Here is a 27,420-nt window from a genome sequence, read left to right on the forward strand (position 1 = left end):
TGTTGGAGCACTTTTGGTGTGCAAGTTTCACATTTCACACCATGTTCAGAAATTGAAATGAATAGTTCAACAGTAGCAATGAAAAATATTTTTGAAGGTTTACTTGTTTTATATCTGTCCTCCTGCAACTGATAGCAGCACTTCATATGACTTGCGTAAAGGGGCACAAGTTGTTGCTTTGAATTTTGTTTTTGCACTCGGAAAAAATGCTGCTGTGTTCAGGCAACAAATAAAGTTTTGCACATCATTACTCAATTGTGACGTTACTGTGTTCACCCAAATTTAAAACGAATGTCCTCATATGCGGACATCATTTTTCTCAGAAACTACATCATGTAAAAAGATAATTCTTTGTTTTTACACTCATCAGGTCCCAATTAGCCTAAATATCAAAGGGAAAATAAAAATGCATGCCTTGCAAGAGTTCGGGTCTTAGGAGGTTAATATATGACATTTGACAAAAAGTCATTTTGTCCATATGGATTGCACAGCTATACAGCTGTTTTTGATGAATAACATTGTAAATGCTGCCAAATGTAAATAAAAGTGTATTTATTGAGATAGATAAAGTAGAAAGTTGTCAGATGGTGATAGCGTAAAGAGGGATAATTAATTATGGCTAAACTCGCTTAACAGAGGTGGAAAGAGTATTAAAATATTGTACTCAAGTAAATACGTCTACTTTGCTGGAATTGTACTGAAGTACAAGTAAAAGTACAGAGCTATACAAAGTAAAAGCAAAAAGGTAACAGATTTTAAAAGTACTCAGAGGAAGAAAAAAAAGCTGGTGTAATGCAAAAACAGGAAAAAGTGGATTTCATAGTGTTCTTTAATAAAGCAACATCCTCATGAATTAAAGTGAACATATACAAGAAGTCATCCTCCTGTTGAATTTACCACGAGGTGGTTGAACCATACCCTGTTTCCATGAATGCATTATTTTAACTTATTTATTTATATTTTCTAGACTTAATGGATAATATTTCAAACCTAAACCAAAATTATTTATAAAATTACATAAATAATGTATTTTTTATATAATTTTTTTAGCCTTTTTCTAAATTAAAACAAAAAATATATATAAAAAATATACATATATAAATATCAAAGTGGCCTCCAGCATCCTTTGATTTTTTTTAGCATGTTTTAAAGACATGCATAAATAAAAGTGCAGGTTCAAGTAAAAATGACTTTTAAATATAAAAATAGTAACGGGAGAACATTTAATTTTTTTTTCCACTTTTGCTGCTAAAACCCAGAAATGTTTTTTGACAAAGCGACTGCCTGTTTCCATGGAAACAAGGCGCCCTCCGTCACTTCCTGTTTGGAGTTTTTCGTGGCGGGAGATTCCAGCATGGCGGTGCAGCCGAAGAAGAATCTGTCGATGGACAGCGCGGCCGAACACGGCTTCCTCAACTTCTTTTTCTCCATGCCAGAGAAGCCGGACACCACTTTCAGAATATTCGACCGCAACGACTACTACACGGTCCACGGAAATGACGCCGTCTTCGCCGCGAAGGAGGTTTTCAAGACGAACGGTGTTATCAAGCACTTGGGCTCCGGTAAGCTAGCTTGTGTAGTTTAGCTAGCCACACGTTCATATTAGCGTACGATTGGTGTAGCCTCATAGTTGTAAGTGTGTTTGTCGCGATTTCAATGTGTTCGTCACCAGGGAATCGTAAGTTGGAGAGTGTGGTCCTCAGCAAGCTGAACTTCGAGGCGTTTGTGAGAGACCTGCTGCTGGTGAGGCAATACCGGGTGGAGGTGTACAGGAACCACAGCAAGAGCAGCAAGGAGCACGACTGGAAGCTTGAGTACAAGGTGAGCCTAACTTTATGTATTGCTCTTTATACATGCCCTTTTTAATAAAGTGAATGTGTACGTCTGTGAATGTGTTTGTTAATCAATACAAATACAGTGATAGACCTCATTTTGCAGTGTCTAATGTTTTTGGTTACTTTATTTAGCATAATAATAGAATTAACTCTCGGTTTGAGGCATTGCTGCAAACAACAATCACAATAATAAACCATATGTAAAATGGTCTTATTCTCTTTGTAGATTTTTGTAGTTTTCGCTACAAGTCTTAATTGGTAAGCGGACATAAAGAAATTGCAACTACGTAGGTGTTGTTGCTAGCACCTTTCCTGACTACTGTCGAGATGCCACTGAACTCCTTAGTCTCAGTTCAGGTGCTCAATGCAATAAATCCTTATTTATCTTACTGGACCACCTAGGCCTCTCCGGGAAACCTGACCCAATTTGAGGAGATTCTCTTTGGTGTTGGAAATGGAGCAGAAGGCTGCGCGGGCGTCGTGGCCGCCCGTGTTGCCACTGGCGCGGATGGGCAGCGTGTGGTGGGCGTGGGCTATGTGGACGTTGCTCAGAGGACCATGGGGGTGTGCGAGCTGCCAGACAACGATATTTTCTCCAACCTGGAATCCCTGCTGGTCCAGATCAGCCCCAAAGAGTGTCTCCTTGCTCAGGGGGACGGAAACGCGGAAGGAAGCAAGCTACGGGAGGTTTGTTGATCTTTAAGTGACTTTTCTGTGTCCTATATTGAGAAATTTCAGTCCCTTTTTTGAAAACGTTGAATGTTTAAGCCGTTCAAGGCTTCCAGCGTGTCTTAATTACGTGTACCTCGTCTTCATCTCATAATTTCTGAACAGGTGATCATGTGTTGCTTTGACTTTTTCAACCAAATCTTGTGTGATATCTTAATATAGCTTATGAATAAAGAATTAATTTTATTTTGACAATATGTCACGGGCCAAGAGAAAGTGAGCTGCGGGCCGCACTTGCGCCCCCGGACGCACTTTGGACACCCCTGATTTAGTGTCAGTAATGATCCACTGCCCCTCACTGTTTATGCAGGTCGTACAACGTGGTGGTGTGCTGGTTTCAGACAGGAAGCGAGCCGAGTTCAGCAGCAAGGACGTGGTCCAAGACATGAACCGACTCCTGAGAGCCAAAAGAGGAGAGATAATAGCCAGCAACACCCTCCCAGAGCTGGATAAGCAAGTAAGGGCAGCACGATACATACAGTACTTACCGTAAGCACTCACTTAAGCCGACATTGGCATACATGGTCATTCAAATTGGAGGCCCCAAGGTGTAATTTCTATGAAAATTGGTGCATTTATGTTGACATTGTAGTATTGTGGAAGTCATCAGTACCTCTTGTGGGTTTTTGCAGGTATGCGATTATGTCAAAATTGCATTTGGAATACAGTAGACCAAAGGTCCTTTCTTCTTTTGTGGTAAATGTCTTTCATCCCCATTGACACAAATGGAGGAAAACAATGTCAACAAACTGTTGTAGGTCCAAAAAGGTTTTATCACCCATTCTTCTTATGTCTCTGGCCAAAGTCACAAGTCAATGTGCATGCAATGGGGAGTTTTGGTTATGTCGACAAGTCAACTTAAACGGGTTCCACTGTACATAAAGTCTCTCATAGTCTCCATGCGTGCTTGCTGATCAGTTTGACATGAAATGTCAGCACGACGCTGCCTCCATTATAAAGGGTTCCTCCACAGGTGGCCATGTCCTGCTTGGCTGCTGTGGTGCGTTACCTGGAGCTGCTGTCCGATGAGTCAAACTTCAACTCCTTCAGCCTGGCGTCGCTGGACCTGGGTCAGTACATGAGGCTGGACAACGCCGCCGTGAGGGCGCTCAATCTTTTCCAGGTAGGTGCCACGACACAGGAGTATTACTTAGGAACCAGTTGATGACATGTTTGCTGTCCTCTAGGGTGCGCCCGACGACACCAGTGGGGCTCACTCATTGGCCGCTCTGCTTAACAGGTGTCGCACACCTCAAGGCCAGCGACTGGTCAACCAGTGGATTAAACAGCCGCTCTTGGACAGACTCAAAATAGAGGAGAGGTAATGGGGATGGGGTCACTTTGGGTAGATATTGTCAAAGGACAATACTATAGAAAGTAACCTGATAAACAATACTTTAGAGTAGTCGGTGTACAGCTTGTATGGTAGCATAGATTTACTATTCACTGAAAATGAGCCATTATTGTCTAAATAGCTGTGCACAGTGAACATATCCAAATTATGTCCTCTGTGTGAATATTTAGTGTGGGAATCGTTATCTAGCACTGCCCTAATCCTCTTGGGCATGGAATTGAGTAGAGCTGCACAGGTTGCTTCCTCAGTAAGGCACTTAATCATCTTGGTGTGTTTGGACTTCTTATCATGTTGGAAAACTGCCAATGCCATCCTGTTTCTGCTTGACAATGTCACAGTACATATAGGAACTCCTCTTTCCCCTCAAAGAACCGCAGTTCCCCAGTGCTGGCAGCACTCGTGCAGCTCTGGACCATAACGCTACCACCCCCATGCTTGGCTGTAAACACAGTTATCTTGCTTCTTGCTTTGTGTTGATCGTAAATCTATACTGCTATACAAGCTGCATCCAAGTTACTTTCCAAGGTATTGCCCCTTGAGAGGATGCCATTAAACACTTGCATGTGAAGGGTGTACTCATGTTTGTCAAACACTGTCTGTGTTCATTTATGTGTGTGTGCAGGCTAGACCTGGTGGAGAGTTTTGTGTGCGACTCGGAGCTGAGGCAGACGTGTCAGGAGGACCTGCTGCGCCGCTTCCCTGATCTCCAGCGCCTAGCCAAGAAGTTCCACCGGCACAGTGCCAACTTGCAGGATTGTTATCGCGTGCACCAGGCGGTCAGCCACATCCCCGCCCTCGTCGCTGCACTGGAAAGATATTCAGGTACCAAATATGAATATTGTCTAATGAACAACCACTTTTTGAACTTTTTAAGATTATGAATTACGCTCATTTCCTTTTTATTTTAACTTGATACTCATGCTCACAACATAAAAATAACCCTTCTTCCTAGGAAAGCATTACCATATAACCTCCAATTGTGCTACAATTTGGATTTGAACCATAATTTTCAGGGGGAAAAAATACTCCTCAAATGTCAAACATAACTTCAAACCATTGTCACGCTTGATGTCAGCAAATCTCGTGACATTTCAGCTCAGTGAGCAACTTCACAAGTGGCTTATTTGAGAATATATTATTTTTAAAAGTAAGTATTACATGACTACCTGAATGTGTGTGTGTTCATCCAAGAGTATGACCTCTTACTGCTAATAGTGCATGTCTTTCAAATCTCTGGCTATGTTCACACTGCAGGTCAATTCCATTTTTTTTGCTCATGTGACATGTATCTGATTTTTTTTCATGTCAGTGTGAACAGCACAAGCGTGTTTTGTTTTGTTTTTTTTTTTCTTCCTCAAATGCGACCCAGGCCTCATTCGTATGTGGATATAAATCCGATATGTATGCGGTGCGACTGCAATACGAACAGTCAGGTCACACATATCCAACCTATACGTCATCGAGAGACGTGTATTGCCGTGCTTACTAGATTTAGGCAATCATCGAAAGGCGTGGTTTATTCAAGATTCAAGACTTTTATTGTCATATGCATAGTAAAACAGCAGTTATACCAAGCAATGAAATTCTTATTCTGTTCATTCTCCCAAGAAAAGAAAGAAAACACAAGAAAAAGAATAAGAACATAAGAAACATAAATACCAATAAATTAAGCAACAACAACAGAAGAGACATTAATACAGATAAATAATATAAATAAATAAATAAATAAAGTGCTATCAGTGTGTGCGTGCGGCGTACATCACACGACTTGGATAAAAGTACTCACTTATGTAGGCAAAAGTTCTTGTCATTTGAAAATGATTTTGAAAAGGTGTTAGTGAACAGCCAATATTCTTGTCCTCTTTCTTCTTAACCTCCTACACGGAATCATTTGGTTGAGAAAATATTAACTCCCGTTGCACAAAATCCTTTAAAATAGATCACTATGACGTCTTGTATTCTTTATGCTACGGTTTGAAATACTGTACCCTACTTTTTAAAATTGATCAGACACATTAGGTGAATTTGCACATAGAATCGGATCGGCATCGTACCCTGCAGTGTGAACGTAGCCTCTGAAATAAAATTGACTTGTTTGATACCTATGTGACAGAACTGTGACATGCATTAATGATACTAACCCTCACGAGAGAAGACCGGAGAGACCACTGGTTATCGACCTAACCTTACAAGCAAGTGCAGACTGGCGTATGTCCAAAAGACCTTGACAACCACTGAAATTCAGTGGTGTGGTGATAACTGTAAATCCACAAATGCAACTGACTGCAATACAAATGATTGTGTTGAACTTTCTACTGTATTAAATAGGGGTGTAACAATTTGTTTTAATAACGATTCAATTTGTATCACGATTCGTGGTTGCAGATACGATTCGAGGACGATATTGGTTCATTTAGAATGATGCAGTAACTTTAAATCAATTCAGTAACTTTTTAGCCAAACATTCCACCAGTGTGACTGTGAAATAAATACCTGCATACTGGACAGTGCAGGTGAAGTTTCCCAGATTCCTGTTGTTTTTTGTAATGGAATCGGGTGTAATTTAATTACAGATACAGTATAAACAAAGAAGTAAACAACAACTAATGGCAAACGCATTCACATTCTATTTGAATAAAGTGCAACCAACACTTCAGGTTGAATTAACAATGAATAAATTAAGAGGTTGAATTAAATCTGGTCTATGATTGATTCTATCTGATTGAACATGACTTGAACTTTAATTTGATACCTCATTAACTTCTCTAACCCAAAGTAATTAGAAGAGGAAGTTAGAGCAAATGTCATAGTGGGAAATAGTGCTTAAAGTTGGACTTAACTTTTGATATGACTCGATGTGGTCCAACACTATACAAAGTACATAAGTATAAGTCCAGTATAACGCGTGGCCATATGACATCACAGGCAGACTGAATTGAGTATAGCGTCCGAGGTGTAAGGCATCTACAGTAGAGTCACTCTTTACAGCAGTGGTCCCCAAACCCCGGGCCGCGGCCCGGTTACGGGGCTGTGGGTCATTTGGTACCAGGTTGCACAGAAAGAAAAAAATTATTTAATTTTTTTTTTGGGTTTTATTTTGAAAAGTGGCCGGATTCTCTGTTACATCTGTCTCACTGGACGCATATCCATTGTGGGTGTGCTAACTTTATCTCATGCTGCACAGATAGACTACTACTGTATTTTTACCATTTTTCTTTCACCTCATATTTGGTGTCAAATGCTGATACTATGTGGGAATGCATAAAGGTAAGTTTTGATGACTTATTGAGTACTAATGTGCACATTTGTCTCAAGTTAATTCATGCTAGCACACTGCCTTTTACCACACACGTCAAACAGCCATGTAATAATTTGAACTGGTGGATGGTGGGTCGACATTCATCTTGGGCTTTTAATTTGATGTTATTCATGTCTTAGTTTTACACAATAAATAATAAATACAATAAATTAGATCACTATAATGTACGAATGTCAAGCATTTAACATGCTGTAAATGTACAATACACAGTAATGGCTGATAGTCAGTATCTGTGCAATAAAGCTAGTTGTGAAACAGTTTACCAGAAAAAGGCCTTCATGTATACATGCTTGTCATCAGACGTAGAAATATAAGTATTCTAAATCGCAGGTTGCCTCGCAGCGCTTAGCATCCTGTAATTGTGTGCACTTGTGTGCATGTTTCCTCCCAGGCAGCTACCAGGTCCTGTTGGAGGCCGCCTTCATCTCTCCCCTCAGAGATCTGCAGGGCGACTTCACAAAGTACCAGGAGATGATCGAGACCACGCTGGACATGAACCAGGTGTGCTCACTGCTGTGAAATTAACATTGATGAAGTGATTGTTTATTGACCATATTTTTTTTCCATTTTCATTTATTTCTATTATAGATGTCTATGGATCAGAATATGTGTCATGATTTCTAATCTTTACTATATAACTATGTGAATAACTATAATAAACTGGCACATTGCAGTAGTATGTGTGCATAAAACATATATTTTTCTTTTTATTAGGAGATTAAAAAAACATTGCATAAGCCAAGGGTGCCAAAACTTTTTCCATCGCATGCCGCATACTGAAAACTCAAAGACTGAACGGGCCACTTTGATAGGTATTTTGCATTTGGTAAACCATCCCATGCAGATATGCTGAGAAGTGACATACACTCCTGATCCAAATCTTAAGACCAGTTGAAAAATTGCTAGAATTTTCATTTTGCACATTTGGATCTTAATGAGGTTTTAAGTAGAGCTACAATATGCAAAAGCAAGAAGGGGGAGTGAGACAAAAAGCATTTTGAAAAAGTAATTTATTGAAAACAACAATTAAACTGAAATAGGTTGTTTATCAGCTGATCAAAAGTTTAAGACCACAGGCTATAAAAGCCTAAATCTGCTCAAAATGTTCATTTTCTGTCAGGCATTCACACTGTCATGCCCTCCTGATGGTAAAGCTAAGAAGCTTTCTCTTTTTCAACGTGGTGGGATTGTGGAGCTGCATAAGCAAGGCCTCTCGCAGCGTGCCATTGCTGCTGAGGTTGGGTGCAGTAAATCAGTCATTCTACATTTTTTGAAAGGTCCTGAGCATTATGGAACACAAAAGTCAAGTGGTGGACCCCAAAAAAAAATCACACCTGTGCTGAGCCAGAGGATCCGATTGGCTGTCCATCAAGACACAGGGCGGTCTTCCACCCAAATTAAGGCCCTTACTGGTGCCGACTGCAGCACAATAACCATCAGATGGCATCTGCGGGAAAAGGGTTTAAAAACAAAAAACAAATTCAAAGACCTCGTCTCCTTCAACGCCACAAAACTGCTCGTTTAGACTTTGCCAGGTAGCATCAAACATGGGACATTGAAAGGTGGAAACAAGTTTTGTTCTCTGATGAGAAAAAATGTAACCTTGGCGGTCCAGATGGCTTCCAACGTTACTGGCATGACAAGGAGATCCCACCTGAGATGTTTTCTACCCGGCACAGTGGAGGGGGGTCCATCATGATCTGGGGTGCTTTTTCATTCAGTGGAACACTGGAGCTTCAGGTGGTGCGGAGTCGTCTAATGGCGGCCGCTTATGTGCAGACGTGGCAGCGGGCATCCGTCATGACTGAGGGCCCTCGTCTGTGTGGTAACAGCTGGGTTTTTCAACAGGACAACGCTGCAGTTCACAATGCTCGCTTGACCAAGGACTTCTTCAGGGAGAATAACATCACTCTTTTGGACCATCCTGCATGTTCCCCTCATTTAAATCCCATAGAGAACATTTGGGGATGGATAACAAGGGAAGTTTATAAAAATGGCCATCAGTTCCAGACAGTTGATGCCCTTGGTGAAGCCATCTTCACCACTTGGAGCAATGTTCCCACTAGCCTCCTGGAAACACTCGCATCAAGCATGCCCAAACCCATTTTTGAAGTGATGAACAAGAACGGTGGAGCTACTCATTACTGAGTCCTACTGAGAACATTTTTGTTCTGGTTTGGAGAGTTTTTTGTTGTTTTTGAGTGATGGTCTTAAACTTTTGATCAGCTGATAAACAGCCTGTTTCAGTTTAATTGTTGTTTTCAATCAATTACTTTTTCATGTCGTCTTGTTTTTGCATATTGTAGCTCTACTTAAAACCTCATTAAGATCCAAATGTGCAAAATGAAATTCTTTTCACCTGGTTTTAAGATTTTGATCAGGAGTGTATATTTAAAAAAAAAACAAAAAACAGCCTGTATCTCAACTTTGTGATGTACGTGAAGAAGCATATTATTATTTGAAATGTTTCTAAAGTTACACGTTTTTTTGCTTGTTTTTCCATTTGGGTTTTTTCCAAATATTTAAACATTTTTATGATTTAAGATTTTATCTGTAAGGTGAGAATTATTTCTCGTAACATTATGATTTTATTCTAATATTTTGACTTTAACCTCATAAAATTACTGCTTTTTTGTGTGTGTTGTTTTCTTGGTTAATTATATTTTTCGAATGTGCCGTGGGCCTCCCTTTGGACACCCATGGTGTCAGCTTTTAAAATGACTAAAATAACTGCAATAATTAAATTAAATACTTTAATAACATGTTTATTTTGTGCGTTTTTTTTCCTTCAGATTGAACACCATGAGTTCTTGGTGAAGGCGTCGTTCGATCCCGTCTTGAGCGAGTTGCGAGAAAAGATGGACGTCCTGGAGAAGAACATGCAGGCTGTGCTGAACAGCGCCGCCAGAGAGCTAGGTGCCTCTCTCACACACACACACACACACACACACACACACACACACACACACACACACACACACAAAAGAAAGTGCGGAGAGAAATCACAATCCTCACGTTGAAAAGTGTGACACCCTCTAAAGCTGGCCCGCTTGACCCCAGCGCACCCTCAAGCCTGTCATTTGGATGCTAACTAAATGTCTCGTCACTAAACGGCCAACGTATTAGTGTGCACGATTATTAGGCATCTACAGTATTAGTGGTAACAAATATTATGCAAAGCCAACATTTCCCCTTCTTGAGTGCTGAAGCGCATGTAAGAGGCTGTCTGAGTGTTGTCGCCTCGACTGAACGGTGACGGTGTCGCAGGTTTGGACGCAGGCAAGACTGTGAAGTTGGAGTCGAACGCCATGCTGGGCTTCTACCTGCGTGTCACCTGCAAGGAGGAGAAGAGCCTGAGGAACAACAAGAAGTTCACTACACTGGACGTGCAGAAGAACGGCGTGCGCTTCACAAACAGGTCAGCCCGCACCCCCTCAGGTGACTGGTGGCGTGCGCTGACCACCAGTTTGGTGTGTGTGTGGGTGTGTCCCTGCAGCAAGCTGAGCTCGCTCAACGAGGACTACACCCGCAGCAGGGAGGAGTACGAGGAGGCCCAGAACGCCATCGTCAAAGAGATCATCAACATCGCCTCAGGTGTGGAAACTCATCACATGCTTGCCGCAATGTCACGGTGGCGTGTCATTGATTGGACAGGAAGTAATTGTCTGTTCTCCTGAATTTGCCCGATGCGACCTTCAGTCTTTCATGCCATTCCTCTTCTCTGCACAAAGCACCAGATTGTTTCTAATTTTGTCCAACAAGGCTACGTGGACCCTCTGCACTCGCTGGGTGATGTGGTGGCGCTGCTGGACGCCGTGGTCAGCTTCGCCTTAGTGTCAGTCTCAGCCCCCGTGCCCTACGTGCGACCCCGCCTGCTGACGGATGACGGCCCCCGCCGCCTGGAGCTGCGCCAGGCGCGGCATCCCTGCATGGAGGCGGACGCTGACACCTGCTTCATTCCCAACAACGTCTCCTTCATGCAGGGAGAGAAGAGCTTCTTCATCATCACAGGTGGGCTTCATAAACAGCTTTACTGATCTCTTGGGAAACGACACTTCGGTAGCAGCAATGCCATTGCAGCATGCAAGACAGTAACAGCAAAAGCTAAGTGAAACACACACAAATGTGTACATATACAGATAGAAATGAAATCAAATAATATGGTAATAATAAAAACAGTTAATCAAGAGTCCATCTTTTTGCCCTCAGGACCAAATATGGGCGGGAAGTCGACGTTCATCCGCCAGGTGGGCGTGATCGCTCTGATGGCTCAAGTCGGCTGCTTCGTGCCGTGCGAGGAGGCGGAGCTCAGCGTGATTGACAGCATCCTGGCCAGGGTGGGGGCAGGGGACAGCCAGGTGAAGGGCGTGTCCACCTTCATGTCCGAGATGCTGGAGACTGCCGCCATCTTGCGGTAAGCCAAACGCCCGCTCCGACGAACCCCTCCCCCGGTCAGAACATGTGCTTTTTTTCCCCCTCCTTCCCCACACAGTTCGGCCACGGAGAAGTCGCTGGTCGTCATTGATGAGCTGGGCCGCGGCACGTCGACGTACGACGGCTTTGGCCTGGCATGGGCCATCAGCGAGCATATCGCTGCCAAGATTGGCTGCTTCTGCCTGTTTGCAACGCACTTCCACGAGCTGACGGCGCTGGCGGCGCAGCAGGTTGCCGTGCGCAACCTGCATGTGACGGCGCTGACGTCCCACGACACGCTCACCATGCTGTACCGAGTCAAGCCAGGTCAGTACTTCATTGACTGTAATCTGAATGTAGCCACTACTAACTGCATAGTAGCGCTATTGGGGTGAATGCTACTTGACTTTTAGCATGTTTTCCTTGGGCTAGTGATAGTGCCAAGGAGAAGCCAGTGCTTGAAAACCCTCTTCCACGGATAAAGTCCACTGTTTGTGGTGAAATAGGTAAACGGGCAAAGACGGGTGGTTGAGGCAGCGTGAGCATGTTGCAGCAGGCGCACTTGAATTTGTTGTGCGTGATCCAGCGCGACCAATCGCCTCATCACGAGTGGCTTTGTTTGTGTCAGCAAGCGAGGTAATGAATGTTCAACACGCAGCACACTGGTGACACAAGATTGCACGCTTCACCCGGCGTGTCACGGTCGCAGGCGCCGCTTCAGGTTCATGTGAGAGGGTAAAGCCTCGAAAGACCCGAGCCTCAGCCGTGACCTGCCTTTAGTCAAGGGTGCTGATGATGCAGTGATGGATATCACCAAGCCCTGCCTCTGATACCATTGACCTTAAGCCATGAGGGCGCAGCATTTCAAAAATAAAGGCGTGCTTGAGGGTATAGATTGGTATTTACACCGTTAATGTGATGGTGAGTTGCCATCGCGACATCACAAGGACTGTGCAAAGTATATACGTCAGTATTCTTCGAAATCAGGCATGCCCGAACTTTTTCCAGTGAGGGATGCTTACAGAAAAACAACCAAACACTTTGTGTTATCGCTGACAAAGAAATTTCCTGTCATATCTAATGACGTTCCTTTTATTTGTCCTCTCAGGTGTGTGCGACCAGAGTTTTGGGATCCACGTGGCTGAGTTGGCGTGCTTCCCGCCGTCGGTGGTCGCCATGGCCAAGGAGAAGGCGGAGGAGCTGGAGGAGTTTCAGGAAATGTGTGAGCAGGCGGGGGGGGAGCCCGATGCCAAGAGACACTGCAGCGACAAACAAGTAAGAACACTTTTTTTTTTTCATAAAGTGGGCAGATTTGAGTTCGACGAGTTCCAACACTTGCTGTTTGAGCACTGTTGCGCTTCAACTTCCTGTCTCCGCCTCTCTCTTTGGCAGGTGGGAGAAAACTTGATCCAGGACTTCCTGGACAAAGCTAAGTCTCTTCCTGCCGCTGCCATGACTGAGGAAGAGGTGAAGGGTGAGCTGAGGAAGATGAAGGAGGCGCTTCTCGCCGAAAAGAACACATACATCACAGAGTTGCTAGCGCGCTCTCTTCCTGTCAAAACCTAATCTCTTTTTGTTGTTGTTGTACTCACTAGTTTGTCTTTTACTAGTCAGTGAAGTTGTACAGATTTTCAATAAAGCATTATTTAGAAATATGCCGTTGTGTTTGGTTCGGAGTTGTGCAGTGTGGTACTGGTGCGGCTTGTTTTAGTACGTTTGTCGCGACCTGCTGGCTAGTAGAGAGAATACAGAAAAATGTCAGGCGGATATGAATTTATTTTTGCTCTAGGGTGACCCCCTGCGACCGTGAAGCGTAATTACTATAATGAAGTCATGATTTAAAGCAGTGGTCAACCTTTTGGAATTTTGAAGCCCAAGATCTCTGTTCTCGTCCGTGAACCTGCACAAGATCTACACCCCCACATACTATATAATGTTGTATTGGTTTATTTTGTAGAAAGGTTTTTTAAAGCGGGCCACAAAGTCCTGAGAAAAATTGGGAAGGTCTGGGTTTGAATCGCCGTTGGGCATCTCTGTGTGGAGTTTGCATGTTCTCCCCGTGTGTGTGTGGGTTTTCTCCGGGCACTCCGGTTTCCTCCCACATTCCAAAAACATGCATGTTAGGTTAATTGGAGACTCTAAATTGTCCATAGGTATGAATGTGAGTGTGAATGCTTGTTTGTCTATATGTGCCCTGCCATTGGCTGGCCACCAGTCCAGAGTTGTACACTGCCTCTCGTCCAAACGCAGCTGGGATAGGCTCCAGCATACCTGTGACCCTGAGGATAAGCGGCATAGAAAAACGATTGGTTTTTAAAGCAAATTAAAAAAGTTGTATTGTCAACATTTCAGCTTTTTTCCATCGTGCCTTTTGCCCTATTTTTTTTTTTTTTACCATTTTTGTTTTTACATTTTGTTTCTGCAGCGATGCAATGACAAATTAACCAAGGTCCACAGATAGCCCCCGGCCAGCACTTTTTTCCTAATATTCTCACGATTGACGGGTTGGTGACCACTGATTTAAAGCCATTAGACCGTAATAAACGCTAATAAAACAAGTAAGCCATGAAATTGATGAAAAGACACCTCAGCTCTAATAAAGTTTTATTTTCTTAGAAATGGCCAGTTTCCTGTTTTTTGTCCTCCAAAGAAAAAAAAAGTATACCCCCTCTTTTTTTTTTTGAATTCCAACTAGCATCTACATAATGGTTATTGAATACTTCACAATATATTAAGTCTAGATGTTATGGTACATGCATACAATTCAGGCTGCATGAGGAGCCACAGTCACCACGATACACTGGGGGTGGCAGGGGGAGGGGTGGGGGTGTGAGCGTGTAGGTTAGGATGAGGGTGCGTGTGATGTGGGGAGGGGTGGGAGTTTGCAGATAACTCTTGTGCTCCAGTTCGAAAAGGAGCTCTGATGGGTCCTATTGGAACCCTCTCCGCTAAACGCTGACTGCATAAAACTGTACACACACACACACACACACACACACACACACACACACACACATATTTTTACAAGTGTGGGCGGAGTCACTCCACCTGCCAATCAAGTCGAAAAAAAGCAGAGAGGGTTCATTGTGTTTAAACGAGATTCTCTTTCACGGAAAGAACTTCACCACTGGCTCACAAGAGCGTCTGCAGCCTTTTTTGGGAAGCGGGGTGGGGGTCAGGGACGCTAACAAAGAAATAATTATATAATAAAAATAAACAACATTCAAATACAGTCAGCTTTTTGCTTGAAAATACAAAACTACATGATAAAGCATTGAAATAAAATCCATTGATCAGAATGTTTTTTTTCCTTTAAAAAAAAAAAAAAAAAGCCGAAGTGCTCCGTCTCACACACACGTTTTTCACAAAGGGAAGGAAGCAGGAAGTAAAGGAGGAGTAGAGGTTTGACTGCTTCTACCCTCCAAATCTCTGCTCTGTCAAGTCTGAGTCTTAACTGTACTGCAGCTTTCATCTTATGCCAGAGCGCTGTCTTCAAGAGCGTCTCTTTCGTGTGTGTGTGTGTGTGTGTGGGGGGGGAGATTATAGGTGGCGTGGCCTTATGTATATGTGTGTGTGTGTGTGTGTGTGTGTGTGTGTGCGCGCACTGCGTTCGTGTGAGACGACGTGACGCCTGCTGAGGAAGGAGGGGGTTGGAGGTGGGGTGGGCTTCAGTTATGCTGCAGCGTGTTGGACTCTATGGGCGGCGCAGAGTCGTACAGAGTGTCCGTGTCGTGGGTGGGCTCCCCGGCCAGTGTGCACGGATTGGACAACGTCCCCGCGCCGCAGTCACAGAAAAAACTGGAGGACAAGAAGAAGACTGATTAGACGCTAACACAAGTCCTTGATTACTAAAACTGTAACGACTACCATAGTAACAACTTTTTAGTATACGTTTAAAGTTAACATGTGATTTTACTTCCAGTTTCTTTTTGTTGCAATTTTCTAATGTGAACTGTTTTTTATCAAAATGGATTTACAATTGATCACTTTTTGATTAGGAATTTGACCTCTTAAACTTAAGAGATAGTTTGGACGGGGTTTGTGACATGAAATTGTATAACATCCCCCCCCCCACTTTGTTCCGTGAGCGGACTTCTGGTCGGATTTTGGTGGAGGAACGTAGTTCTGGTTAGTTGCTGGGGTCACTTAAGAGTTTGGCTTCTCAAAACAATATGCATTCAAAAGAGTAATACATTTGCATCACAAAACCATTGCTAACTAAAAAGTCAGACCTCTCAGTCGCTCTGCGTTATTTCCTCTCCGTTTGTATCATCACTATGCGCTCTCACTTGTCCAAAATCCGACCAGAACTCCGCTCACGGAACAAAGTGGGGGATGATAAATCGCCGTTGATGGACTACACTGCTGATGGGGATGTCATACAACTTCATGTAAAAAAATCCAAACTATACCTTTAACTTTCACTTTAAAAAAAGATGCTGTGTAGTTGCTGTAGTGGCCAGCAGAGGGCGCCAGTAATTCTTGTCAAACTAGTTTGTCATTTTGAGTTACTGGTGCCCACAGTTGGTTTAAAGTGAAAAATCTGAGCAAAATTAAGAAAATGTTTTAATTTTTAACAAATGTGACTTACGAACTTAGAAAAGTCACAGAAATGAGAATTTACGTCAGATTATGTCGATACACAAAAGTTAAAGGCGCTTTGTGCAGGTAACTACACAACTTTTTCTTTTTTTACACAGTTTTTTTTTTAAGTAAGATACAACAATGAACAAAATTCTTCATCTGAAGTGATAAAACCATATCAAATTTTATTTCTTCAAAAACTTTATTATTACAAATTGGAATTTCCGTCAGATTATATTGATAAAAAAAAAGCAAAAAAAAGCTTCTCACCGATCGTGCCGTATAAACTCCACATCGTGTCCTTGGTGGCATTTCTTGATGCAGTTGACACAGATGGCGTTCCTATCTGTTGTGTTGCAGGTGTGACACCTGCACAACAAGGCGTATCAAGAATGCAACAAAAAGGGAGCAGATTTATCACACGCACCGCACAAGTGGCGGCTCCTCACCGGTAGAAGTCGTGCATGGGGTAGCTGGTGTAGCTGGAGATCTTGTACAGGCACTGTCCTCGATTCACCGCCTTCTCGATGGCATCCTGGTTGTTGGAGATCTTATTGTCTTGATGGGGTGAAGGAGTAATAAGAGAGAATGAGGGGCAAAAGAAGAAGAATAAATAGAAAGGTGGAGGAGGAGATGATGGAGAAAAGAAGGACACGGAATGAGCAGAAGTAAAAGAAGGAGAAGAAAAAACATCAGGAGAAGTAGAGGAAAAGGAAGAAAATGAGGGGGAAAGGTGAAGACAAAAAAGGAGGGGGAGAAGGAGGAGGAGACAAAAATGAGAAAAAAGTAGAAGAAGAAAAAAGGATAAAATGCAGGAGGAGGAGGAGAAGACGTAAGTAAAGAAAAAGGAGAGGAAAGAAGAAAGAAATTCATAGATCCCAATGAAGTGGTCTTTTGGGCAACTTTTAAAGAAGCAAAAGTTCGTTGCTTCTACCTTTCATGGTGACATTGACGCCTGACGCCAGAAAAAGACCTCCAAAGCGGTTGTTGAAGATCTGGTTGCCCTCCAGGGTGGCCGTGGCGTGGTTGGTGATTTCGATACCTGGAGAGGGAGACAGAGAGAAGTGAAGGTCGAGTCCGTTAACATAGCAACGCACATTCAACAACTAAAAAGGACCATCAAGTGATGTTTACCCGCAGCAAAGCCATCAAAGATGCGGTTCTTGCGGAGGATGGGGTGGCTGTTGGTGCTGATCAGGACGCCTGCCTGAGCATTCCTGAAGATGTCATTCTCCTCCAGCAGGCCTGACAAACCACAGGAGGAAAAAAAAAACGTGAGTGAAGTTTGTTTCTATTGTGGCAATTCACAAGACGTATCTTTTGCATATGAGGGAGCATTTTGGCGAGGGAGGAAAGAAAACTCAAAAGAAGAAAGCTCAAAGAACAGAATGACAGAGTGGTATCTCAACATCAGCATTCGCTTTTCAAGCGAAAGTAAACAGGCACCACTTTCCTATCTGTGGGGGAAAAGCTTGTCACCAATCAACCAAAGGCGGGTTGGTTGTGGGGTGGGGGGAAGCCAACACTGCCACCAAGTGGCTAACTGAAGAGAACATCATAGCTTTGAAATTCTGTGATGTCATATTCAGCTTTCTTCGCATGGACAAAAACATTATCAGAGGTTCATTCTACAGATTAAACTTTTAAGTATTAACCTTTTACACGTCAAAGTCACACAATTGCAACAAGCAATATTGCTGAATTTAACAAGCCATTTCTGCAAATATGGTGCCTCATGTAGTTAATACTTTACACCAAGAGATGGCGGACATCTGTAACATCAATCTGAGCAACATTTGTAGGCGTTTCTATGAGAAGTTTACAAACTTTGAAGCCTCGTGGTGCGACAATGCGTCCGCTTACTTGCTTCTATGTATGTAATAATAGCAGTACTAATAGCCATTGAGGGAGCAGTGGTGTTCAAGAGCCTGCTGTAAATGGCTGGGTTTGCTTTGGGTCATACTTATGATTTTTCTAGTTTACAGTATGCCTTTATCTCTTTACCATTTTCAAGCTACAACCTTTTGAAACAGTAATGTCCAAACTGAAAACAACTCTGGCGCCTAAAGGGTAAATACATGATGTAGCTTGTACTGGAACCAACCGAGGCAAGATTAGCACTTTTTAAGGGTGAGATATAAAAAAATGTAAACACAAAAGTACATGAAACCGCAAAATCCTACACTGGACTCCAAAGGGTATAATAAAGCAAACACACCTCGGCCTCCGTTAAAGATACAGATGCCGCCGTCGCGCCCGTCGTGGATCTTGTTGCGCCTCAGTGTGGGGTTGCTGTCGGTCTTGATCCACACACCCGCCATGGCGTTGTCAAAGATCTCGTTGTCCTCGATGAAGCCCAGACCTGCGGCGTCACACATGGGAGATCAGAAGGCTTCTCGCACAGAACACAACCGGGAAGCAAGAAAGATAGCAGACCCGAGTTGTAGACCAGAATGCCGCCATTTTGTCCTCCCCATATCTTGTTACGCCGGATCTTTGGGTTGCTGCCCGTCCTGTCGACAAAGATGTTTTCAAACTTACTTTCTTAGGTTTACAAACACACTTTCATCAAAGGTATTCCAGGAAAGACAAAAAATGACCTTATTTGTACACCCGAGTACATGTGATTGTATATGTCGTTATCTTCCAGGACGCCATGGCCGTTGTCGTAGAAATACACGCCCACCTACATACACACGTGGCCATTTTCAACAAGTAGTAAACACTACATGAAAAAAAGTAAAAGAGTAACAGTGGTGTTTTTTGGACCTGCTTGCCGCTGTGGATACGGTTCTTGCGTAGAACAGGGGTACTTCCCGTGGTCACCCAAACACCGGCCAGTGTGTTGCTGTACACTTCGTTCTCCTCGATCACCCCTTGACCTTTTTCGTGCTGCGAGTCACAGCGCCGTTTGCCGTTAAAACCAAAAAAAGCTTGCAACATAGTCATGGGAAGAAGTGGAGAACATTTACCACATAGATGCCGCCGTGCTGCCCGTCGTGAATCTTGTTGTGCCGTACGATGGGGCAGCTGTTGGTTCGGATCTGTATTCCCGCCAGGGCATTCCCGTAGATGTCGTTGCTCTCTATTAAACCCCGCCCGTCTCCAAAGATGTACACACCCCCTTGGTTCCCGTTGAAGATGGCGTTTCCCCTGCATGTGCGACACAAACGTCAACGTCGATGGCGTCTTCGTGGTCGTCCGACACCCCCTTCAAGTTTGCTCACCGTATCGTGGGATCACTGTTGGAAGTGATCCACACACCAGCGAAGTTATTGGCGTAGATCTTGTTCTCTATAAACTGGCCCCGCCCCTTCTCGTGTACGTAGATGCCGCCCGTTTGGCCGTGGTGGATCTCGCAGCGCACCACCGTGGGGTTGGCATACGCCTTCACCTCAAAGCCGGCAATGCGGTTTCTGTGGATGTTGCAGTTCTCAAAGTAGCCCTGAAACACAGACCAAGTACCAACTGTCCCTATCGGGGAATGTACAGCATGATGATGCGTGTTTAAAGGTGTAGTTACCATGCCGTGGTCAAACGTGAACACACCCACATCTCTCCCATGGTGGATGTGGTTCCGTCTGATGATGGGGTTCCCATGGTTCTTCACCCAAATCCCTGCCAACGCGTTGTTGCTGATTTCATTGTCTTCATAAATGCCCTGAAAGGAAAACGTGTTTGTGACCTTCCGCATGCATGTTCAGTTGTCTGCGGAGGAAAGCGACGAACTCTCACCTGCGCATGGTCCGTGATGTACAGCCCCACGTTCTCGCAGTCGCTGATGTTGCAGTGCTTGATGGTGGGGCACGCTCCTTGGCCACTCACACACACAGCCGAACCCACTAAAACACACAGAGTCAAACAAAGCAAGCTTTACTCAAATAACAGCAGGCAAACAAAAGGTGGACTCAAACCAACGTTAACTCATAGTAATCTGCACTTTTTACATGCTATAATGCACTGTGTACCATTACTGGACTTCTGTACCCTGTTACTGAATTGTTACATCCATTATTCAACACTGCAGAACTGACGTCCATACCGTAACTGAACTGCTGGCCATACCATGAAGTGTTACAACTTCATGACAATACACAAGTTTCTCACCAGTATGTAACATACTGTTATTGAACTATGACAGTAAGCCAGTAGCATACTTATTTTTGAACAGTTACACGTCGCCATGAGACTGTCACATATTGCCATGAGATTGTAACGTTGTTACTGAACTGTTGTTACATGTTGCAGTAAGACTGTTATGCATTGTGAGATTGTAACATACAGTCGGGAGGCCGTTACCTACTGTCATGAAACTAACACGCTGTTACTGAACTGTTACCTACACCAGTAAGACTGTTACGTATTATCATGAGACTAACATACCGTCACCAAACCGTCATCCATGCAAAAGGCTGTTACATATTGTCCTGAGATTATAACATACCGTTATTAACTCTTACACCAGTTAAACTGCTACATATTGCCATGAGATTGTAGCATGCCATCAAGACTGTTTCCGACTGTCATGAGACAGTAACATATCGTTATTAAACTGTTACATGCTTCACTAAGACAATCACGTATTGTCTTAAGATTGTAACAGAGTTATCGAACTGTTACATACGTAAGTAAGACTGTTACACATTATCATGAGATTGTAGCATACTGTTATCAAACTGTTGCATACACCAGTAAGACGTGTTACATATTGCCATCAGATTGTAATATAATGTCGGGAGGCTGTTACCTACTGTCATGAGACCATAACACGCAGTTACATACACTAGTAAGACAGTTGCGTATTGCGTAAAACTGGAACATTTTGTTATCAAACTGTTACCTACACCAGTAAGATGGTTATGTATTGTCCTGAGGATGTAACATACCGTTATTAAACTGTTACATATTGCCATGAGATTGTAGCATACTGTTGAGACTGTTTCCGACTTTCATGAGACCATAACATGGTTATTCAACTGTTACACGAGTCAGTAAGGCAGTTACGTATCGGCTTAAGATTGTAACAGACTGTTAGATACGGCAGCAAGACTGTAACATACTGTTATCTAACTGTTACATATCACTATGACATTGTAAGGTACTGGCGGGAGACTGTTACCTACGGTCATGATATTATAACATACTGTAGTGTTACTGAACTGTTATATGCGTCAGAAAGACCGTTACGTATTCTCAATGCATTTGTGACATACTGTTGTTGAACTGTGACATACTGCAGAGCAAGCATGCGAGTGCGCACACGCAGTGCGGAGCGGGGTGGTAGTAAAATTCCATGTGGAGCATGGTGGTCGTCAGCGGTAGTGTGCATGCTACGTTACCTGTGCATGTGGAGCGTATGATGCAGTGATCGATGTTTGGGCTGCAGTTAACAGTGATCTCCAGACAGTGGTGGGCATTGTGGTGCTGCGCTGACTTGTCGTCGGGATTGAACTGAGGAGAGAAGAACAGCAGCATGGGTCACGACTGAATGATGTGATTATATATTGGATGGTGTATTTATATATTGTATGATGTGTTTATATTAGGTCTGTCAAAGTTAACATGTTAAAGGAACTGTCCTTTAACAGCACTATTTTTCTGCACGTGATTAACGTGCACTTGTCTTGTTTGACTCTCGGCCAATGCCGTAGTTTGAAGAAGCAGCGGCGACTGTGGAGCTACAAGCAGGAACAAATACACTAAGTCCCCTACTAACAAACATCCGACGTGCGAACATTGGGAGATACGAACACAAGCCGACTGGTCTATATTTTCATGTGTTTTGCCTTATAAGTCCATATTTATACTGGTACATGCTTGACCAGCAGAGGGCACTGTGACACTGCTAATGGGACCAACAGATACAAGGAAGACGAGGAAGAGGAGACAGGAAGGCTAAGAGTTGTATGATACAACCCGGACAGAGCGTGTGATTAAAGTTTATGACGAGTTAATAAGCCTGCTTAATTCTACACCACCCACAGAACACTACCTCTTTTAGAAGAGTCTAACGACGACGATTTGTCCTTTTTTTCAATATCTCCTCCTCCTCCTCCTCCACAACCACGTATGCTCGACCACTCCTCTTCAAAGGTAAATAACATTTATCATTACGTATTATTATATCATCTTTATTATTTTTTTCATTAATTATCCTTGTTTAATATTACTACTGCATCCAAACTCATATTTACATACATACACATATACTGTATATGTATACACGTACATGCAGTACCTATATAATGGGTAATATTCATTTTTTTCGACTTAAGAACAATTCGACTTAAGAACGGTCTTCTGAAACCAATTGTGTTCATTAGTTGGGGACTTAGTGTACTAAGCAAAAACGGACAAAGAAAAGGATATTTTCATTGGTAAATTTAGCTTCAAAGCCCTGGCAGATGGCTCTCACAAAATAAGACCAAAGTTATTTGGATCTACTGTCGCTGTGATTTGCGTTATCATGGATTACATCGCCTGCGAGAGAAGCGAGAAGTTACTTGAGCACTGCCGGTATTTTTTTATATTTTCATTCATGCAGTGGGGGCCACCATGCGGCCCCCGCTGCCACACAGTCGGGACTTCGGGAAGATCTGGGTTCGACTCTCCATTGGGCATCTCTGTGTGGAGTTTGCATGTTCTCCCCCGGTACTCTGGTTTCCTCCCACATTCCAAAAAGGTTAACTGGCGACTCTAAATTGTCCATAGGTACGAATGTGAGAGTGAATGGTTGTACCCAGGGTGTACCCCGCCTCTCGCCCAAAGTCAGCTGGGATAGGCTCCAGTACCCGCAACCCTAGTGAGGATGAGCAGCATAGAAGATGGATGGATTGATGGATGGATGGATGGATGCAGTAGTATCTTGGCATACGAGTGTCCCAACCAACGAGTGTTTAGATGTGAGCCGTCTCTCTGCTAATTTTTTGCTCTGAAGTGAAAGCTAAAATTTGGGTTACAAGCTGCTATTTGATGGCAGGCATAGCAGAGGCCAGCTATTTGGAGGCTAGTGTCAGTGAGACCATTGCTGAAGTTCAGAATGGATTAGCAGCACACTAGCTAGTCACCGGAAAAGATTTTCAAACGTATATTATATCTAATTTATTATTTATTGTGTAAAACTATGACAAGGACAACAAATTAAAAGCACTAAATGAATACAGACCCACCATTCACCAGTACGAACCTGGACTTCCATTTTTCAGAGAGGTTGTGCACCACAAATATGCACATTAGCACTCAATAAGGTCATCAGATCTTACCTTTATTCATTCCCACATAGTATCAGCATTATGAGGTGAAAAAAGTTACATTACAGTAGTCTTATCTGTGCAGGGTGGGAGAACATGAGAAGGTACATTCAATGACTGTCAAACAAAGGGGGACAAAACGCCGCTCGCATTAAACATTCAAAAACTGTAGGATTTCTAAATGTATATAATTTTTAAAATACAATAATGGCCCATATTTCCAAAATTGATATCCCTTTACATAAAATTTGATAGTTATCGTTGTGTATCAAATAGTTCACCACAAAGATTTACATATATCCCTACTTACAGATAAAAACTTGTTTTATCTGCAATTAATTATGAGTTAATTATGACCAAATGTGATTTTGTGTGTGTGTGTATATATATATATATATATATATATATATATATATATATATATATATATATATATGTATATGTATATGTATATATATATATATATATATGTATATATATGTGTGTGTGTATATATATATATATATATATATATATATATATATATATATATATATATATATATATATATATATATATACACACACACACACACACACACACACACACCTCTACATAACAGACTAGACCCTGCACTGACACACTGTCATACTTTTAGTACTTACCTTGATGGTCATGTACCCCACATAAGCATCCTCTGAACCCTCCATGAAGACAAACGTTGAATCCCTTGTGTTCTCTATCACCACTTTGTCTGCCACTTTACCTGGTGCTGAAGACACAGAACTACTAATTTAAAAACTACCGGAAACGAAGAGGGTCATGTCTATGTAGGAAACAGTGCCCACCTGCACCAATCATGGTGATGGGAGACTCAATATAGATCCACTCATCCGTGTAGATGCCGGAGTGGACAAAGATCAGACCTTCAAAGTGAGCCTCTTGGACGCCGCCAAGTGCATCTTCAATGGTGTCGTAATACTGGAAGAGCAGCAAGAGGAGGCGCTAACACCCTTTTTTTTTTTTTTTTTTACAGATAAAATAATTTGGACAGCAGTACAAAGCCCACCGTGGACTTACCAGCATGTTCTCTCTGCCCTTGTACCTGCCTGGGTTACTGTAGAAATGCTCTGCAAAGCCTGGCTTCACGTGTGCACCTTTGTACTGCAACACAACACCACACTCCTGTCACTTCAATGTGCATATAAACAGAAGTATACACAGAAGTAGCATCTCATGGCAGCTTGCAGAAAATAGTGACAGAAACCACAGTGTGAGCAACTTATGTTTATGCGCAACACCTCAGGTTTCTGTCACACAAACCCATTAGAGCAAACACTTTCAAGTTCCTGCACCAACCTTGCAAAAACTACTCACTACTACTTCTGACATTCTAGTGTATCATGACACAATTATACCAACTCACCAGCTGTTGAAAACTTTCCTTCCAGGGGTTGGGGTGTTCATGCTCCTCTGGGCTGACCTGGTAGAACCGGCCAGGCTCCGGGTGCATCATGGGACGCGTGTACTCAAACACTTCCATGTATAGGCGCTTCCTGAGATTAAAAAAAGTGTCAGTTTTCTGCATAAAACAACTAAAAGGCGAGGGATCCACTCACCATAGTATGGGGTCGTTGGCGAGCTGGCTGAACCTCTTGCAGACGCACGCCGCCCGGCAGAGGTCCTGCTCCAGTAGGTAGGAGAAGATCTTCAAGACGACTTCATCCGGCAGTTTCTGCTGCAGATATTGTTCTGCCGGGGCTGCTGCAGAGACACAAGCAGGCGTTGAATGACATCCTATGTTGCTGTATTAAAAAATACAATATGCAATGTAACAAAACCCACAAACCTGGCAAGTCGTGGCTCTTACCAGACACACGCGCTCGCTTGGCTCGGTGGCCAAAGGCTTCTGCTGAGGACGTGGATGCTCCCTACAAAGAAGGATGCTATCAGCTCAAGCAAGTGAAAAAAAGGATCTGAACGGTGGCGTGAGTCATAAAGACTAACCTCCATCAGGTTTTTGCTGGGGCAGGCTCCGGCGGCGGTGGTCGTGGAGGAGGCGGCGGCAGCGGCAGCAGCAGCGCTCCTCTTGGGGAGCAGGGTCTTGCGTCTAAGCTGGTAGGGACTGTTCTGAGCTCCTGGACCGGACTCCTCGATGGCCATCTCTGCTGCGGCTGCTGCAGGAGCCTCCTCATCTGCACACATTCCATCACTATATTTATGGGGGCATGCCTTCAGCGGAACAATAGGTGCAGTACATGACATGACCAATGCTAAAATGTGTTTAGTGCAATTGTACCCTTAAGTAATGACAAAAAGATGGCACCCTTTTTATCTCTTGATGTGCATGCAGAAAGCACAGGCTGACACAGCCTAATGTAAGGCAGACAAGGTTAGTGATTGATCATGGCAGATGCACCCCTGCAGTCCTCAGCATCCATAGCGTCTATATTGTCTTCTGAAGGTCCTACATGAGCAACATAACCACAGTGCTGTCACGTTAATAGGGGCCGCAGACCGCGGGGGGGGCGACGAGACGGAAGGCTAATTGCTAAAAAGCGAAGTGCGTAGCAGGCAAATCCGCGGTGTAAACAAATGGAGCTAGCAGCTAGCAGGCAGGTACAACAGGGAAGGGGGTTTAAACTGCAGCCTCACAAAATAGACAGTCAAATCAGCTAAGTGGACTATATCTTCTCTTCTGTTTGGCGTTTTTGGTGCAGTGCGAGCACAGCATTGTCGCCCTGCTGCCTTGCTAATGTTTTTGTTACACCCCAAAAATGGCAGTGCAGATTTACACCCTCCGACTCGTTAGTGACAGCTGGGAATGCGGCGGCCAAGCAAGGCCAAAAATCCAAAATTATGTTCCTAAAAGGCGAGACAAATGTATACTGAAGCTTAGATATGAGCAGCAGTATCCGTGTTGAAACGTCGCTTGTCTGGCTATATACGCATTAAACGGAGACAACCCCCAACCTCCATTAGCTGGCTAGCTAGCCCCGATCAGTCAAGCCAAACAAAGCGCGGCCTGGCCTAGGCTACACACACAGAAGCCTTGGGTTTTCCTACTCCATTAGGCGGATCTCGAGTAGTAGCCACCGGCGGTCTAAGGAGGAACAACCGGGAGAGGGCTCGCTGTAACTCGACACGGCCTCGCCTCTAACGACCAGCAGACCGTAGCCTTGCTTACCTCTATCACCGTTATTCCGTTCGGGCTGCACCGGGCGCGGCCTCGACACTCGCCTGGGTCTCCGGTTGGTGGCTCTGACGGAGTTCATCTGGGGAGTTGTTCGGTGGAAAAAGAGCGTTATCCCTCTGCCAAGTCGCTGCTAAATTTAACCCTCAGCCCGCACGACCCGCCCAGGCAGCCTCTCTCCGGTTACGCCTACACAATTGCGACAGACAACCCGCTGGTATTTGGGGTGTAAATGGCCGCTTTTCTCCGCCGTGTTCCAGCTTTCCCCCCAGTATAGCCGATCGGTGCCAGCTCCGTCTCCGTCGGTAGCAGGAGGAGCCATTAACTCACACGGGAAACAATCGCGAGAAAAAAAAGAGCCGTGTCCTTTCCGCCAACCACAGTCGGCCTTTTAGATGGTTAGTGTGAATAGCCAATCAGAAGGCGCCTAACAAAGAGGCTTCGTCGACCTCTGTTGGTGGCCGGTATAGATTAGAGATGGGATTTTCTGGCTCTTTGAAGGGAGCCGTTCCTTTCAAAGAGCCGTTCAAGAGCCGTTCAAAAGACCAGCTCGTTGTTGTATTTAAATATTTTTTTTTAGAAATAATTCGTTTTTTTTTTATTAAGGAAACAATCACTGGTGGCAGTTCAAAGACAAAATTTGGATCAAAATAATTCCAATATACAGTGGTGCCTTGGTTAACGTCATTAATCTGTTCCAGAAGGTCAGACTCAAACCAAAACGGACTCTAACCCTGTCCCGCCAGGGTTGATAGACTGTAATG

General features: G+C 43.6%; 2 protein-coding genes across 3 annotated transcripts; one reads left to right on the forward strand and one right to left on the reverse strand.

The window, feature by feature from the left end:
* The first annotated feature begins 1,335 nt into the window (after nt 1-1,335).
* Nucleotides 1,336-14,269, forward strand: msh2 (mutS homolog 2 (E. coli)). The gene is made up of 16 exons (XM_054767228.1): nt 1,336-1,562; nt 1,673-1,821; nt 2,238-2,522; nt 2,875-3,021; nt 3,538-3,687; nt 3,752-3,885; nt 4,541-4,740; nt 7,629-7,738; nt 10,030-10,153; nt 10,505-10,655; nt 10,734-10,831; nt 11,000-11,248; nt 11,447-11,651; nt 11,730-11,977; nt 12,759-12,925; nt 13,043-14,269. Exons 1-16 carry the CDS (start codon nt 1,355-1,357, stop codon nt 13,214-13,216), a joined length of 2,799 nt encoding a protein of 932 aa, XP_054623203.1. The 5' UTR covers nt 1,336-1,354; the 3' UTR covers nt 13,217-14,269.
* fbxo11b (F-box protein 11b) lies at nt 13,122-26,995 on the reverse strand. Of its 2 annotated transcripts, none has more exons than XM_054767230.1 (22): nt 26,651-26,995; nt 25,471-25,658; nt 25,313-25,394; nt 25,083-25,224; nt 24,890-25,019; nt 24,544-24,627; nt 24,312-24,444; nt 24,129-24,235; nt 21,574-21,685; nt 19,970-20,076; nt 19,758-19,895; nt 19,462-19,679; nt 19,207-19,387; nt 19,004-19,126; nt 18,835-18,920; nt 18,671-18,747; nt 18,453-18,596; nt 17,369-17,479; nt 17,169-17,276; nt 16,684-16,792; nt 16,505-16,603; nt 13,122-15,448 (listed from the first exon to the last, which is right to left on the reverse strand). In XM_054767230.1, exons 1-22 carry the CDS (start codon nt 26,736-26,738, stop codon nt 15,319-15,321), a joined length of 2,697 nt encoding a protein of 898 aa, XP_054623205.1. In that variant the 5' UTR covers nt 26,739-26,995; the 3' UTR covers nt 13,122-15,318. The 2 variants fall into 2 exon arrangements, with proteins under 2 accessions (XP_054623205.1, XP_054623204.1); XM_054767229.1 differs by having other exon boundaries at nt 25,083-25,227.
* Between the last annotated feature and the right edge of the window lie 425 nt (nt 26,996-27,420).

The sequence above is a fragment of the Dunckerocampus dactyliophorus genome, chromosome 2 (genome assembly GCF_027744805.1).
Source record: "Dunckerocampus dactyliophorus isolate RoL2022-P2 chromosome 2, RoL_Ddac_1.1, whole genome shotgun sequence".
Taxonomy (NCBI): domain Eukaryota; kingdom Metazoa; phylum Chordata; class Actinopteri; order Syngnathiformes; family Syngnathidae; genus Dunckerocampus; species Dunckerocampus dactyliophorus.